Source organism: Accipiter gentilis, unplaced genomic scaffold, assembly GCF_929443795.1.
Source record: "Accipiter gentilis unplaced genomic scaffold, bAccGen1.1, whole genome shotgun sequence".
NCBI classification, from domain to species: Eukaryota; Metazoa; Chordata; class Aves; order Accipitriformes; family Accipitridae; genus Astur; species Astur gentilis.
Genome location: NW_026060884.1, coordinates 381,683 through 397,974, shown reverse-complemented (window position 1 = coordinate 397,974; position 16,292 = coordinate 381,683). Strand labels below are relative to the sequence as shown.

General features: G+C 48.1%; 1 protein-coding gene across 6 annotated transcripts in view; it reads left to right on the top strand.

Annotated features, from left to right (window-relative positions):
* LOC126037032 (electroneutral sodium bicarbonate exchanger 1-like) overlaps positions 1-16,292 on the top strand; it is a 105,762-nt gene that overhangs the window by 14,807 nt on the left and 74,663 nt on the right. For 5 of the 6 annotated variants that reach the window (XM_049797261.1, XM_049797262.1, XM_049797264.1 and 2 more), the window contains 10 exons: positions 8,265-8,426; positions 9,155-9,268; positions 9,607-9,768; positions 10,381-10,632; positions 11,455-11,523; positions 12,067-12,240; positions 12,340-12,477; positions 12,956-13,059; positions 13,581-13,685; positions 13,956-14,128. In XM_049797261.1, the coding sequence (XP_049653218.1) occupies positions 8,265-8,426; positions 9,155-9,268; positions 9,607-9,768; positions 10,381-10,632; positions 11,455-11,523; positions 12,067-12,240; positions 12,340-12,477; positions 12,956-13,059; positions 13,581-13,668 (1,263 nt within the window). In that variant the 3' untranslated portion in view covers positions 13,669-13,685; positions 13,956-14,128. Of the gene's footprint in view, positions 1-8,264; positions 8,427-9,154; positions 9,269-9,606; positions 9,769-10,380; positions 10,633-11,454; positions 11,524-12,066; positions 12,241-12,339; positions 12,478-12,955; positions 13,060-13,580; positions 13,686-13,955; positions 14,129-16,292 lie in introns of those variants that run through there. The other variant, XM_049797260.1, reaches the window with a different exon arrangement.

Below are 16,292 nucleotides of genomic sequence, written 5' to 3'. Positions count from 1 at the left end.
GTGCACTTAGTTGTCTTGTAGAAGTTAAGGTACCGCTGCCCCACAATAAATCCAGCAGCGGCTGTAAGTCTGTATTTGTAATACCACAACAAGGTTGAATCCACTGTAGGTCTCCGTTTAAATCTTTCTCCCTCTTTTTGTTTTTGAGCAATCCAGGCTTGCTTAATAACTTGGGATGCCATTTTCCTTAATAAGCTGAACAAGGTAAAACTGTTACAATAGCTAAAATCACAGTAACTACAATAATGCCCATAATTCTTTGAGCCAACCCGTTACCCCTAATGACCCAGACCATGAGGAAAATGAACCATCTATACATTCTTGTGCCATCTTGCTCCACGAACTCAGCCCAGCAATCGGTAGGTGCCAGCTTTCCGTGGGCGTCCCCACAGAGGCAACGATGGCCTCACCGTACACCAGCCCGATGCTCTTCGGAAAATCCCAGTATTTATACATTTGCAGAGGAACGGGTTTTAGCACACGTGGCCAGCGGGTGCCAAAAGTCCGCCTCGGTTGCAATCTATGACGCATGCGCTCGCTGGCCAGGCGCGCTGCACGAGTCATAGCCATCTTGTCTATTGGTTCATGGGCTTTACGATACAGTTGCGATGCACAGAGAATCTTGACCTGTTATGTTAGCCAAGGTGACCTATACATTAGTTTTTGGCTGAGGTAGTATTCATATTGCCACATCATCTATGATGCTCCAGATGATGATGGTCATGCAAATCGAACAGGAGTCCATCGTGGGCCTGTATCTGTGGAAACACAATCAACCTCGTTCCCAGGTTATTAATGGAAATAGACCTTACCCCTAATTTTGGCTTTAACTAACTTTTACCCCACACTGTCTTCCCGTAATCACACTATGTTTAATCAAATTATGCTTTACACACTTTTTACCTAAAGCAGGTTCTATATACAATAAGGCACGCTGTTCTGAAAACCTCTCTGAAGGACTCCGTGTCCACTAGTAATACTCTATTAGTTAGAATCTGTCAGATCAGTGGCTCCAGCACCCGCCGGTGCCGTGCCAGTCGCCATTGGAACAATTCCGGGTCCAGCATCAGTGCGAAGCCATGGCTTGTCCCACTTAGCCAGGATCTCCCAGTAAGTTTTACTTCTGCTGATCTGCACCATTTCCTGGATTCTGGGTCCTTATACATTACCATGATTCCTGTACTTTGTTGCGTCCTTTCTGCCTGTAAAAGAACATGATGCACTACCATTGGTGGGTCTTTGTGATCACCTGTCAATCTAAGATAATTTAGCACAAATAAGGCTTTGGCCAATCGTTCCTCTGGGAGTAAGCCCTGGGTTCCCCCCTTTTGTTTTTGCAGCATGTTCTTTTAGGGTTTGGTTGGCCCATTCGACAATAGCCTGTCCTGTGGGAAGATGTGGAATACCGGTACCGTGGTGAATTCCCCACAAATTACAAAATCGAGCAAATCGTGTAGAACCATAGGCTGGGCCGTTGTCCATCTTAATTTCTTGAGGCACACCCAGTACTGCAAAAGAAGCGTGAAGATGTCATTCAATATGTAAGGCCTTTTCTCCAGTTCGTGCCGTGGCCCACATGGCAGCAGGATAGGTATCAATACACACATGCACAGAACGCTTTGCACCAAACCACATGACATGGGTGAAATCCATTTGCCACAACTGCAATGGCAAAAGACCTCGTCGGTTAACCCCACAGCCCAAGCCGAGCCCTTCGTTTTGACAATCAGGGCATGCTTTAACGATACCTTGGGCATCAGTAAGTGGTAAGTCAAATTGCTTTGCTAACATCCTAGCGGGTTGGTGCAAGAACGCATGCGATTGCCGTGCTTTGTTGAAAACGATTCCCTGGAGGAGGCTCCCGTGGCGCTGCAACCAATTGGTCAGCTCTGTCATTTCCCGTTTCTCATCTGCACAGTGTTCTCATACCCAAGAGTTCTACCAGAGGGGTCATATTGCCATTAGTGATACCGCAAAGATTCCGCACCCACTGGATATCTCCCACAAGCTTCTGGACATGATGTAACATTGAAATTTCTCATGTTATTTGAACCTTCTGAGGTTTAACATTGCTAGCATTTATGTGCCACCCCAAATACTTCCAAGGTGCTGCCTTTTGCACCTTTTCAGGAGTGATTATTACTCCGCGATGGCTTAAGATGTCCTGCAATTGAGTTAAAATCTCATCCTGTGGCAAGTTACTGAGGTAACTGCTTTCTTACAGGCTCTGATGCCCAGGCCACATACACCTGACGCATCGTGGGGGAATTGCGCGTTCATTGCGGTAACACGACCCAATGGTATCTCTTATAGGGTTCTGCCTTGTTAATCGATGGTACCGAAAAGGCGAACCGTTCAGCGCCATCTGGGTGCAATCTTTTAGATTTATAATTAACAAATCCCATTCTTCTGGAAGCATAACTGGAGATGGCAAACCTGGCTGCAGGGCTCCCATACTGTGCATCACCACATTCACAGCTCTGAGATCATGTAACAGTCTCCGCTTCCCACTTTTCTTGGGAATGGTAAATATTGATGTATTCCATGGACTAGTAGAAGGAACAACTTGTCCCGCTCTCAACTGGTCCTCAACTAACCCTTGTATTTTTAGTAGCCTTTCAGAATTTAGCAGCTACTGATCAATCCAAACAGGTTCATCTGTTTTCCAGTTAATTTTCAGAATCGGCTACCCCTCAGTGACCGCTCCTAAAAAGGATGCGTCACTAACATTGCCTTCATTTGGCTCAATAAATCATGGCCTACGAGGCCAAACAATTCAGTTGGGGTAGTCATGACATACGGACACGTCGTAATGTGTTCACCATCGGGGAACACAAATGTAATCGGTAGCTGACTTACTAAGGTGGCTTGTGTGCCCCCTATCCCTGCAATACCAAAGTTTGGATTGATCGATGGCCATGATGGAGGCCAAATGCATTGTGAAATAATCATAACATCAGCACCTGTATTGATTGTCATATGTTTCTTGACAACAACTCCATCGGGCCCTTCCAATTGCACTACCTTTTCTGGTTTACCTCTTGTTGTGTCCATGGCAAAGTATACCTGCGGTTTCCCTGGGGAGCCGAATCCACCATCTCCACGTTGTACTTCACCTGGGTTCGGAACACACGACCTGAATGGAACTAATTGTGCTATTCTGGTACCTTTAGGAATAGAAACAGGAGGGATTAAAACATGAATCATAATTTTCACAGTCCCACAATAATCTGCATCAATAAGCCCTGGGAGCACCAGAATTCCTTCTAGAGCTGTTGAAGATTGCCCCATTAAAAATGCACTAAGTCCAAACCCCAGTGGTCCCTTTATGTTGACTGCGGTTTCCACATCCACTCTGGAGCTTCCTGCGGTGGCGGATCTGGTGGTTGCGAGGCTGCCAGAGGGCTGGCAGCTCAAGCCCCTTGCATTCGTGTCGCCGCGCGAGGGGCCTTCGCAGTCGGTGTAAAGTTTCCCTTCTTCCTGTATTCTTGGTGGTATGGTTATCTTTCTTACACTTGTTGCAGCACTTACTGTTAACAGTACCTGTACATTTGCTCCTAATGTGTCCACGTTTGCCACAGTTAGAACACTTGACCAAGGGTGTCTTACTGGCCTTGTGTTTCTTTGTAGCTCCTTGGAGAGCTGTGGCAGCATAGGCTACTTTCTGTGAGTCCACTGATCGATCCGTGTATTCTATCATATCAACGATGTCTGCATTTTTTGGCAAATTACACAATGCTTTGCGTGTCTTTTCAGTAGCATTTTCAAAAGCGAGTATTTTGAACATGTTTTCTTTCATGCCCTCGTTCATGTCAGGGTGGTCATAAATTGTATTCTCCTGTTTCACCTGGGTAAAAGCATGGCTGTACATATTGTCTGGTACGGTAAGAAAAGCTTGATACGCCAAGATCTGTGATAGATGATGAACCTCAGTGACACATTGTAACTGAGCGTTCCCTGATGCGAAGGGTCCAGTACCCATCGGCATCTGCGTGGTTACTCCCCATAGGGGATCTGTTTGTTGTCGTGATGTTGCTTGTTCCCTATCACAGAGCTTCTCCCACTGCCAGAAAAACACTAACATTCGGGCGGGTGTCAAAATCAACTGTGCTAGCTGTTTAATATCTTGAGGTATCAGCGTATCAGCAGAAAAAATGAATTGCAGTATTTGGTGAGTTAACGCAGATTTGATTCCGTACTGACTCACAGCATTCCTTAATTTCTCAATGACCTTCCAGTCAAACACCTCCCATTTTTTCTGTCCATTTGATGCAATAACTGGGAATGCTTAGAGCATAGTCCCTTCTATAATGGCATCTGTTATTACACCCCTCCAATGTCTCTGCCTTTCTTCTGCAGCGGCTATTACAGGTGGCTCCGCGTCTGTCACGGGTGCGGTTGGTTTCCCCGTCTCTTTTCCCCATTTCCTTTAACAATTCTAACATTGTCTCTTTTTGTTCTATTATTAGAGTAGCCAAGTCCTTGTTTGCATTATTTGAATCAGGGTGTATGCTAGGTATAATTTGTTCATGTTGAACGGTGGTATCTGAGGGCTGGTTTTTCGTAGGCAGATTTTTACTCACTCCCTGATTCTGTAGGGTTTCCTTTAATCGTACGGTTAGGGAGGCTTGGGAACTGTCGGATGGCTGATTAATATCGGCAGTCCCAGGGAGTGGAGCAGAAGTCAAGGGCACGAGAGTAGGCGAACAAGCTCCAAAAAGTCTCTCTCGCTGCATTATGTTTTTCTCCCCGCTTTTCCCTTTCGCTTGCGGTTGGAGAGAGAGAGCAGCAAAAGCAGACGCAGACGCTTTACGATCTGCTTTCATTTCTTACAGAGTTGTCTTAATCAATTTCCATAAAGTTACAAGATCTTTAACTTCTTTAGACCCGTCACTAATTTCATCCCATAGGGAGGTTCCGATAGCATTCCAGGTACTAAGCTCAGAAGCTGTACCCACACTAATTGAAAGGTTTCTGTCCTTGCTTCATTAGTTTTTTAGCTGATTTATCATCGTCAGTTACCATATCCCATAATACGTCTCCTAATCTACGCCATTCACTCTCCTTAAATAATAAATCCGGATTCTTAAAGCATCCCTTAACGCGACCCAGCGCGACTAACCCCGAAATTTGCTTAATGCAGTTTACTCCCCGCTTTTCTAAAAAGCACTGTAATAATTTTAGGGCTACCTCTTGATCCATTGCCGGCCGGCTTCTTGATACTCCTGGGTGCTACCTTGATTAAGGGACCTCGGTTAAAAAGTCTTTGCAGCCTTTTTCCAGTAGCCCTCACTGACGGCGAACCCCTTTTGGACGGTCCAGGCACGAGAGTTAACACACCAACCAAGACGATCAGCGTTCGGTTAATCTTTTGCCCCCCGGTCGCTGCTACCGGTGCTTCTCAGTGTCCGTCGCTCCAATTCCCCTTTCTTCGGTCCCCGTTCGGGCGCCATTTGTTGGAGCGGCGGAGGAATGCACATAAGTCGACCCAATATGAGTGATAGAAGTGATTCAACTTTATTTGCACGGATAGCTCATATTTATACAGTTTGTGATAATTATGCCTACTAGTCCTAATATGATTGGTACATTGCTAATGTTTATTCATTACTAAAACACACCCACTTGTGGTTGGTAGCTACGCGTGTTCAGTAACTTTCTCATGAGAACTTCTTCAAAAGTTACTTGTGAAGTTATGCCAAGGTCACACCGTCCCTGTCTTTCTCCTGATAACAGCGAGACCAGCTGTTGTTTTTCTCCCAATATCAGTAAAGCCAGCTATTTTCAGCCAAGGCCTAGTCTTGTTGCTCAAACTGACATTCTTTCACACAGAACTCTGCTCTGTGTGAACTTTTCCACAGGCCCATGTCCTTTTTCAGCAAGCCACTTCCCAACAAAAGGTATTCCTAGAAAAAGTTTCCCGTTTATAAAGCACGAGTTTGTTGGGGCTGAATTACAGTTCCTTTGTAACTGAATTGGGTCAATATTCCGAAAAAGGGGAATATGTTTATTTTTGAAACAGGTCAATACTGCATGTGTTGTGCTGGCAAGGAGGAGGCTTCTTAAATGTAGAACTTGTTAAATTTAAAAGCACACCTCCACTCTCCATAGTATTGCTTCTATGTTAATTCAGGGTTAAGATATTCATTCACTTCAGTTTCTGTGAATCTGTTAGGGCAGCGTGCTCTAAGGTGATGGGAGGGAGCAGGGGGAAGAAGGGGAGGAGGAAAAGCAAAATATCTAGAACCTACTCTTCCATGACTCCTGCAAACTGTAATGTTATTTTTTTTTTCCCAAGCCTGAAAACTGTACTTGGCGGTGGGATTGTGGCTATCTTGTTAATATTCTTCCTTCCTTTCTTGTTTTGGCCTCTCCAGGAAGCGATTCGAGTAATCCTCGGAAATCTTGATGATTTACATCCATTTTCTACAGACCACTATCTTTCTGTGTACCCTTTCTTTCCTACTTGTAAAAGAAAAGGTCCAATGACTTGTATCTGTTGGGCATTGCTTAGTTTGACATTCCTGCCTAGTAGTGCGCAGATCTTTAGCTGGAGTACGACTCCTCTGAGCTTCGCAGTTTTACATTAGCTGAAGATCCTCCTCAGTTGTTGCCTTCACCAGAGAACTGATGTATGTAAAAAGAATGTTTTGCAGTGTTTTCAGATGGCCACCCCTGCGTTCCAAATCTGATTTAGCCAGAGAAAACGAACGTGCATATATAAAGTCCCAGGAAGCCCACGTAATGCGATTGCAAGGGAAGCTAGTGCGTTGTTTCAAAAGGTTAATAAAACGTAAAGCGCTCCTTACAGGCGCAGCAGCGTTGGCCCTCTAGTAGAGAAGACCGCAGTAGTTTTCTTGTAAGGTACATTAGGATTAAGTATTGTAGTTGCTGTAGTGTAAAGGGTTACGGAGAAGTTACTCTCCTGAGGCTGTTGTTGCAGAGAAAAGTAAGTTAGTGGAAGGAGAAGCCTTTTCAGTCCTAAGGTGCGTCAGTTTGTGAATCGGATCAGGCCTTTCGGCATCATCTCCTCCCGTGATTCCGAGTGCCCAGGAGTAATGAACACCCGCGTGTTTCCGCCTCCAAGGCATCCCCTTCCAGTCTCGGCAGACTGCGTTATTGCCACCCCTGGTCCTAGCAGGCAAGAACGAGATCATCCTCTTTCTCTGTCAGAAGCTGGTAGGTATGAGAGCAGCTTATTCCTGTTGCTGCCAGGAAGAGAAAGTAGCCCAGAGCATCGTCAGACAGGAGGCACCCAAACAAAGGAAGCCTCGTTGTTGGTTTGCTTCGCTAAAGCGCAGCCAGTTTTGCCTGCGTGCTTGAGGAGGGTTTGATTCACGAGCTTGTATTTCTGGAACTGGGAAGTCCATCCACCTGCTCAGGCAGCACCGGGCCCTGCGGAGAACTGCAAGCTCAGAGGCCTGGCGTGATGAGTTGTCCTGCAGTCTGTGTGTCGGGCTCCTCGCTGTAGCATACCTCTTAGTTAATCGCCAGCTGTGGGAGTCCTTGAAGCCAAACTCAAACGAACAATTTCATCCCTTAAAGGAACTGACTGTGTCATCTAGGCAAATCTTGGGCTTCATCTCTGGTCCTCAGGATGCAAATGGAGTAAAAGTATTCATGTTATCTGTTTCTTCCTGAGGTCAGAGGCACGTAAGAAGGCTGCTGCCTGGCGTCACCCATTCGTGCATGCATGAGCTCCTAGGTGTGCGAACTGCACCCCCAGGAAGGAACGTCTGTAACTGTGGCGTTTGTCATGTCAATTATCTTTTGTTCTCCCATTTTGAGGAGGACTGTGAAGTGAATGTAATGATGCTAGTCCTGTGAATCCTAGTCCTTTTCAGGTTTAAAAATAATTTTTAAAAGAATTACTTTTTAGTTAGGAAAGCTGATGAGGTTTTCTTCACAGGGTTGGGAGAGCCTGGCATGTTGTTTTTTGCGGGAAGATGTGAGGACTGAAGCCAGATGCAGTTAAGGAAACACAGTGCTATGAATGCAAGCAACTGATGGGAGAGTGTCACCTGGATGAGTGTTTCTTGTAATGTGTTACTAGCGTATGGTGTCTCCTCACATCTCATTTCTCCGCTGTGTAGTTCGATGTGTCACTTGTTCAGCTGCTGCTGCTCATTAAATATAAATCTCCATTGGCAGGAGCAGTTACAGGGTCGTGGATCTTGGACCAAGATCCTCAAAACCCCCTAGCTATGCGAGGTTTCCCTGCCGCACGTGCACTGCCTTTGTGTCCTGACGCTCTGTTTCTCCAGGAAAGTCAGTATTTGCGTGGGGAGTTTCAAGGACCTGCCTGTGGACGCGACGGCCCCTACACCCCTGATGTATTCTTCTGGTGCTGCATCCTCTTCTTCGCCACCTTTGCCCTGTCAAGCTTCTTGAAGAAGTTTAAAACCAGCCGCTACTTTCCAACCAGAGTAAGTAGAAGGAGGTGGCCAGTGTCCATCTCCGCACTCGTTTCCCAAAATGGCTTTCCTGGAGCACTAAGCAGTATTTGCCCTACCTTGGTCAAGCTGGGAAACGTTGGCCTTGCAGGCCAAGCTCTCCAAGAGCTTGGATGTCCCACACTCATTTCCATGAGTGCAAAATCATCGTAGCGTTTCCCACCTGCCTCGTGACCTGCCCCAGATTGAAGATTTTTGGGGTTTGATTTTTTTTTATTTTTTTTCTTCTCCTCAGGTAGTAGGAAGTCAGGTTTCCCAAAGTTTTGGGGGTTGGGGTTTTCGGTTTGTTTTTTTTCCCCTACCTTCTGCGCATTATGTGCTCGAGTGGAAAGTAGATTCGAATGAGGAGCTTCCTTTTGAGGACTAAAGGATGCCTCAGTGCCTTGTTGCCATTGTAGCTGTGAGTGTAGCTGTAGTGGCAGACATGTGTTTTCTTATTTTTAATATTATTATTATTATTTTTAGATTTTGACTTAAACCAACCCTTGTTGGCCTAGTTAAGCTTTTTTTTATTGTCTGAGCCCAGATCTCACAGGGACAAACACAGCAGCAGTATCTAAGCAAGGGATCAGGCTGCATGTGCTCAGAGGGGTGGTGGGATTTGGTTAAGCAGCCTTAATGTTGTGGATGTCTGCAACTCTTGCATCTCACCTTACGGCCCTGTTTGCCATGCCCCTCTCACCTCTGGTTTCTCGCCCCAGGTACGGTCCACAGTGAGTGACTTTGCTGCTTTCCTCACCATCGTCATCATGGTGCTCCTTGACTTTGTGGTTGGGATCCCATTGCCGAAGCTCCAGGTCCCCCATGCGTTCAAGGTAACGGGGTGTTTTGGCACGTGGGGGTGCCACAAGGTGATGCCGGGGCAGGGCAGGGCTGAGTCTGGAGGAGATGCTGGTGGTGTGACCATCTCCTCTTCCACCTCCAAGTGCCTTGCTTCCTCCTGGAAACGAGAAGATGGCCCCAAAACTAGATACCTACAGGGGAAGTATCTAGAGCTGCTTGCAAGGAGGAGACTGGCACTGCTGAAGCCCCCGGGAGAGGGGGACATGAAGCCAGGGCTGGGAGGTGCTCTGACGCAAGGAGGGAGGGGAAAATGAAAGCCAGTGGAGTGCCTGGGCTGGGAGACAATGCTGATGTGTGGGCTTTGTTGCAGCCTACCAGAGACGACCGCGGGTGGTTCATCAACCCCATAGGACCCAACCCTTGGTGGACGGTGTTGGCTGCGCTCGTCCCAGCTCTGCTCTGCACCATCTTGATATTCATGGACCAGCAGATCAGTGCCGTTATTGTGAACAGGAAGGAGCACAAGCTGAAGGTAAGGGCCTGCGAGAGATGACTCCAGCCCCTTCTGGGCTGCAGGTCTGGGGGGAAGCTCTTATTCCCGATGCTTTCTGAAGGCATTGGTTTGGGACAAGGTCAGGCTGCGTGGCAGGATGCTCTCCTGGATTAACGATGATGCAGGGAGCAAGTGACAAGGAAGTTCAGATGAGCAACCTTTTGGAGGAGCAAATTAATCTTGGAGCAATAGAGAAGTGCGTTTTTGTTTTAAAATGGCAGCAGCAGCAGGTGTGGGGAATGAATTGTTTTGATGCGCTGCCAGGGATAACTCAGAGTCACACCTTCCTTGCAAGTGGTACAGTTTTCTTTGTGAGTGGAAAAAATGGTTTGGTGCTTTTGGGTTGTGGCTTGTTGTTTTTTGGAGAAGTATTTAATGCACAAGCTCTGCATATCCATTGTGTCTGAACTCCTGCCAGATTTTCATGCCAGGTGCTCGTGCAAAGCCTGCATACACCCTTGCTTGTTTCCATTTCTTGTTTTGAATTCTGAAGAAGTTGACTTGTGCTCGAGCAGGGTTTGAGTCTGAGTTGCGACGTTATCCTTGCTCTTGTGCTATGGGATGCTCTGTTTCTTGTTTTCCTGCCTGCAGAAAGGATGCGGGTACCACCTGGACCTTTTTGTGGTGGCCGTGATGCTCAGGGTGTGCTCTGTGATGGGGCTGCCCTGGTTTGTGGCTGCGACCGTCCTGTCCATCACCCACGTGAATAGCCTCAAAGTAGAGTCTGACTGCTCAGCTCCAGGAGAACAACCCAAGTTGCTGGGGATACGAGAGCAGAGAGTCACTGGCTTGCTGATCTTTGTGCTCATGGGCTGCTCCGTCTTCCTCACTTCTGTGTTAAAGGTGAGAGGAAAATGCAAACCACCCAACAACCGTGAGCTTGTTGGAGGTTACAGAAAAACAGTCCCTTCTCTGCAGGCCTGAGTAGTTAGTTGTGGAGCGGAGGAGGAGGAGGTGGTCCCAACCCTTGGGGCTTGACCAACGGTGGGAACCAGCCTCGGTTAGGTTTTGCAGCCCTTCAGGCCCCCGTTTGGTGTGCTCGAGGCGAGCAAGCAACGCAACTGCTTGAATTTTTGGGTGTCTTTCAGGCCCACCCATGTTTATGGGTTACAGTTGAGCATATTCAGACGAGCACATCTGCTCTGTTTCAAACAGGCAGCCCTTTAGTGGCTGCAATTTGCTCCCCAAATGCCGCGGAGCAGCCGTTCCCAGGAGCTAAACACACTGAGGTCATCCCTGTGGGCTTCCTTGCACGTTCCTCCCACAAAGTAATCTCGTCTCTAGGCTAAAAGGAGGCCTGTGGCCTTTGCCTGTTGCCCCAAGAATAGGCAGAAGTGTTTCTTCTACCGCCAGAGAATGCGGCATAGGGTAGCACGGGTGAAATCGCCTATTTTCCTCCAACCTTTCTGGAAAATAGGATTATTCTGAGGAGAGATAACTCCCAAGTTCAGCCTAAAGCAGAGCCTTAGCTCACTCGTGCGCACAAAATGGCAAAAAAATGGTTAATATCTGACCCATCTCTAAGCCTGAATGGAAGCTGGAAAGCTTCAAGCAATTTTAGGCAGTGCCTGTGGAAGAGGGTGGTAATACTGAAAATGCAATACAGAAAAATAAACGATTGCATTCTTTCTTTTTTTTTTCTTCCCCCCCCCCCCCCCCCCCCAGTTTATACCAATGCCTGTGCTTTATGGCGTCTTTCTCTACATGGGTGTGTCGTCGCTCAGAGGAATTCAGGTACGGACTCTTTTACAGCGTGCAGCATGTCGGCTCCCTGGTATTTTGTCTCTGTAGCAGCAGGGAAAAAAGCAGTGGCATGGGAAAAACTTCTCGCAGAGCAAGCAATGAAACTCTTTTGTGTAAGAAAGAGATTGGTGGAGGCACAGGAGGTATAGAGGGCTGGGAGGACCAGGCAAGTTCAGCGCTCTCTGTTGCAGGGTTTAGGGCAGGTCAGTGTTTGGTTACGTGAAAAGCGGGGGAATTTGGTGCAAAGGGAAGGCAGTTTCTACCACTGGTGGAAATCCTCATGGGGGGATTCAGTGGGCCGAGAAATGCTAATAATGGAATGGCATGGAATAGTTGCCGTTTGGTGGGCAGCTCTCAGGGGCAAGCCGGTTGCTAGATGGAGCGAAGGGAAAATGGGTGCTGCTCCCAGGAGGAACGCGGTGGGATCCAGGATTTCTGACGGCAAGCGAGATGCTGCAAAGTGCCTCCACGTCTCGAGAGGGCCAGAAACTTGCCGCAGTCCCAAGGTGGCAACCTTTCCCTTTTATTTTGCAGTTCTTTGATCGCTTGAAGCTGTTTTGGATGCCAGCGAAGCACCAGCCGGATTTCATCTACCTGCGGCACGTGCCCTTGCGAAAGGTGCATTTCTTCACGGCGATCCAGCTGACCTGCCTCGTCCTGCTCTGGACCATCAAGGTGTCCCGTGCCGCCATCATCTTTCCCATGATGGTAAGAGCTGCCACCGCTCAGCAGCGGGGTGTTTGCAGCGTTGGAGTGAGAGGTGGCATCGTCTCTGAGCTCACCGCATCTTCCCTCTTATTCATGAAGGTTTTGGCTCTCGTATTTGTCCGGAAAGCGATGGATTTCTGCTTCTCAAAGCGAGAGCTCAGCTCTCTGGATGACCTTATGCCAGAAAGGAAGAAGAAGTTGGACGATGCCAGAAATGAAGCTGGAGAAGAAGAAGAGGTAAGGCTTGCTGTGTCCTCGGGGCTGGACATCTCCGTGTGTCTGTGAGATTGCCTGTTTCTCTTACAGCTTGTCTGGAAATGTTGGGGGAAGATCAGCACTCAATCGAAATAGATCCCAATAGCCTGTAACTTTTGTAACCTTTGTTTCCTCAAGTAGCAGTGAGCTGAACGCTTGAATACAGGTGTAATTTTTAAAACGAGTCGTTTTTCACAAAGGTCATTATCATTATGATGATTATTATTAGATGCTGCTGCGGCTGCTGCTGCTGGCAAGACTTGCTCATAATCGTGTTTTGAACACACAGTCCCCCTGCCCCGAAATCTTTGGAGTGAACGGTTTCTCCCCTGCTGCACTAATACCTATAGCTGCCAAGGGGCAGAAGCGGAGGGCAGACTGCTAAGTTTGTGCTGGGCATTCAGCTTATCTCCACTTTGATCAAAGACAGAGAACGTGATTTGTCCCTTTTTTACATCAGGAGTCCAGGAGGGCCATGGAAGCTGCTGCTGCTGCTGCAAGTTCAGTTCAGCTGAACGTGGGGAAGACCAGTGACGTGGATATCCCAAAGCAAAGCAGTGACAGGTAAAGCTCCACCAAGCGCCAGGAACCCCGGCAAGATTAGCTTGAAGGTGTTTGGCAGAGTTTTCTCCACTTGCTTCTTTGTGGGGCATCCCACAGAAACCAGCAGGCAGCTTGGTGGGAAAATCAAATTTGGGGGCAGGGCTGCAGGAAGTGATTGCAAGGCTCTGACCGCAAGCAGAGTGGCTGCAGCACTCGCATTTGACCCCCAAACCTTGCCTCATCAGTGCTTTTACGGTAGCTGGAGATCCTCATACTTAACACATGAGGAGTTGCAGGCGTGATCTGTACCAGCAGTGGCTTAGGAACCCGGACCGGGGCTAAGCCCCAGCAAGAGCCTTTGCACAGAGCTGTTGCTCTGCAGCTCCCGGGCTTGCCTCCCAAAACTCCTCATCCAGCAAAACCTCCCACACTTATGCAGAGCTTTGATTCTCGGGGCTCCGCTGTTCCTCTTGCTGATGCTAATGCCCTTGGTGGCATCAGTTCCCATAATCACGGATTGCTATGTAAAATATTTATTGCAGGACTTATCCTTCTGAGATTGTTATCCTGGATGAAATGTCACAAATGACCATATGGAAGGCTCTCACTTTGAAGACAGAAACCCTTTGAATCCAGGGAGGAAAAAGGTAAAGGATTACACGTGAACGTGACCGTGCTCCTCTGCAAGCGACGGCGCACACCTACGCTTTTCCCACGCTTTGGCCGGCAAGGCTGAGCAAACGGCCTGTCCCTGGGAACAGGCAGGGAGGTCTGTGGCACGCAAACCAGCTCCTCTCTGCTGGGGTGGTCCCCCGAACAGGGCTGAATCAGCAGCAGCTGGCAGGTCTTCCACTGATGATGCTCTCCCTCTTTTTCTCTTCCCTTCGCCTTTCCCCACTCCCGCTTTTCACGTTTAGGAATCTTGACTTTGAAGGAGAGGAGTGAGAGCGTGACTCGGGGATGTGCCAACGCAGACAGAGGGAGAAGGCACTTTGTTTCAGTTGGAGGATTCCCATTAAAGCCATGCAGATGTTTTCAGTTATCCTTGGTGTGCTTCAGGCATTCAGTATCTCTAGACCAGCAAGCTGAGGGGAACGTCATAGTCACGGGGAGTTTGGTGGTGTTCAGTCTGTGTGCGTACGTGCGTGTGGGGGTGTGGGTTTGTAGTGGTAGAGGGACTGCTACAGCTTTATCATTCAGTGCTGCTCTTTTAATACCTAATTCCTCCTCTTTTTTTTTCTCTTTTTTTCAAATGTAAACTGGGAATGTCCAAAATAATTTTCTGTTATATTTGATGCATTCTCCACTTTCTTCTTGATCACGACTGGGTTTTTGGTCTGGTTTGGAGTTCTGGCTTTAATTCACTCTTATGTCTCTTACTGGTACAAGAGGGATGCCCTCTGCAGCAGGGCAGCATAGAGAGCGTCCGAGCAGTTGGCCTAAGGTGAAAGAAAAGCATTTGCTCCCTGCGCTCCAGTTTTACCTTTCTTGGTTGGTTTGGCAAGTATCACAATAATGTGTGATGAACTGACCGTAAACCCCATTCACCGTCTCCCTGTGCCACTGGGGGGGGGGGGGGGGGGGGGTAGGGAATCTGGGAGTGAAGTTGTGCCTGGGAAGAAGGGAGGGGTGGAGGGAAGGTGCTCTGAGATTTGGTTGTATTTCTCATTACCCTGCTCTGGTTGATTTGTAATAAATTGAGTTAATTTTCCTCAAGCGGAGTCTCTTTTGCCAGTGACGGTAATTGGTGAGTGATCTCTCCTGTCCTTATCTCGACCCACAAGCTCTTTGTTATATTTTCTCTCCCCTGTCCAGCTGAGGAGGGGGAGTGATAGAACGGCTTTGGTGGGCACCTAGCATCCAGCCAGGGTCAACCCACCACAGGGGGAAATGATGTACTTAAGAAATGATGTACTTAAGCCACACGAAAAAGGCCACAAAGCTCTTGTGAAACAAGATCCCCTTTGTATGATCAACGCATGCCTTGCTAACAACTGTGCCCCTGAAGAACTAAAAAACTGAGAAGAAGGGAACATCCTACTCCAGGAGGCGCCAAAAAGTTGAATAATTGCTAATAGGCATGAAGTCAGAAGCATCTTCGCAAACTGGAGGAAAGGTAAAGAAAGGTGGCAGGGGGAGATCATGACCACCAACTCAATTCCACACCAAAAAGACTTACCCCCCCACTCTCCTTGAGCATGCGCTGTAGAAGAAAAGAACATTGGACCTTTAATTCCAAGCAGGGGAACTTCAACCTGATAGAAACTGTGCGAGATAAGCGACTCCCAGCAATAGTTTTGGGAAGAAGTTTGGAAATCGAATATGTATAACTGAACTGTATAAATTGCTTGCCCCTTTAGGCATGAGGGGTGCTAGCGTTGCGGATTACCACCTAGCCCCCATCTTTTCGTAAACATGAACTGGAATAAAATACCTCTGCTCTGTGTTTATATTGGCATTTTGCACGCCGGGTAAACGACCCCACTTTTGGGACAACAGTGGGGCAGGCAAAGCACCGCATCCCGCAGGCCGAGGGGCTCAGGCACCCACGCCGCTGCCGGAGGACTGCCGGCAAGAGGTTTGGCATGTGGCGAGGGGCTGCTGGGCCAGGGTGCCCAGGCACCCACCCCACTCCCCCAGCCGCAGCCACGAGTGCTCTCAGTGCTGGGGCAGAGGCCGTAGCAGCTGCCTGTGCCCAAGCCTGTCCCGAGCGGAGGGAAGACTTTGCTGGCGAGGAGCAATCCAGTGAAGGCATTGCTGAAATTGCTGGGCTTGAAGTTGCTGCCGGGCCAGGAGGGGGCCGAGGGGTCCTTGTGCAGCACGTCCTGCTCCAGGGGCAGCAGCTCTCAGGCCAGCAGCAGTCTGCTGGGGGGGACGCTCAGCAGGGACTCGGGGATGGGGACCCATGATACCGAAAAGCTGGTCGAAGAAACTCTCTAAGAGTTTTAGAAAGTAGGCATTCTTTATTGCAGCGCTGGATGCACGGGGGATAGTTCCACCTAGCATGCGTGCCACAGCTTCAGCACAAACAGGTTCTATGGCGTAACTAATTACTTATTAATCAGATTACTATACATAGACATAAAAATTACTGTAACTGAGTATCATAGGACTGCCTACATCTGATCGCACGCAACGGTTCTTCATTTGAGTCGAAGGGCTGCTTTTGCGCCCACTGATCCATTTCAAATTCTGTTGGCTGACCTTCAAGTCTTGTTCGTCATCCTTGTTCTTTGATCTTGGAGATTAACATG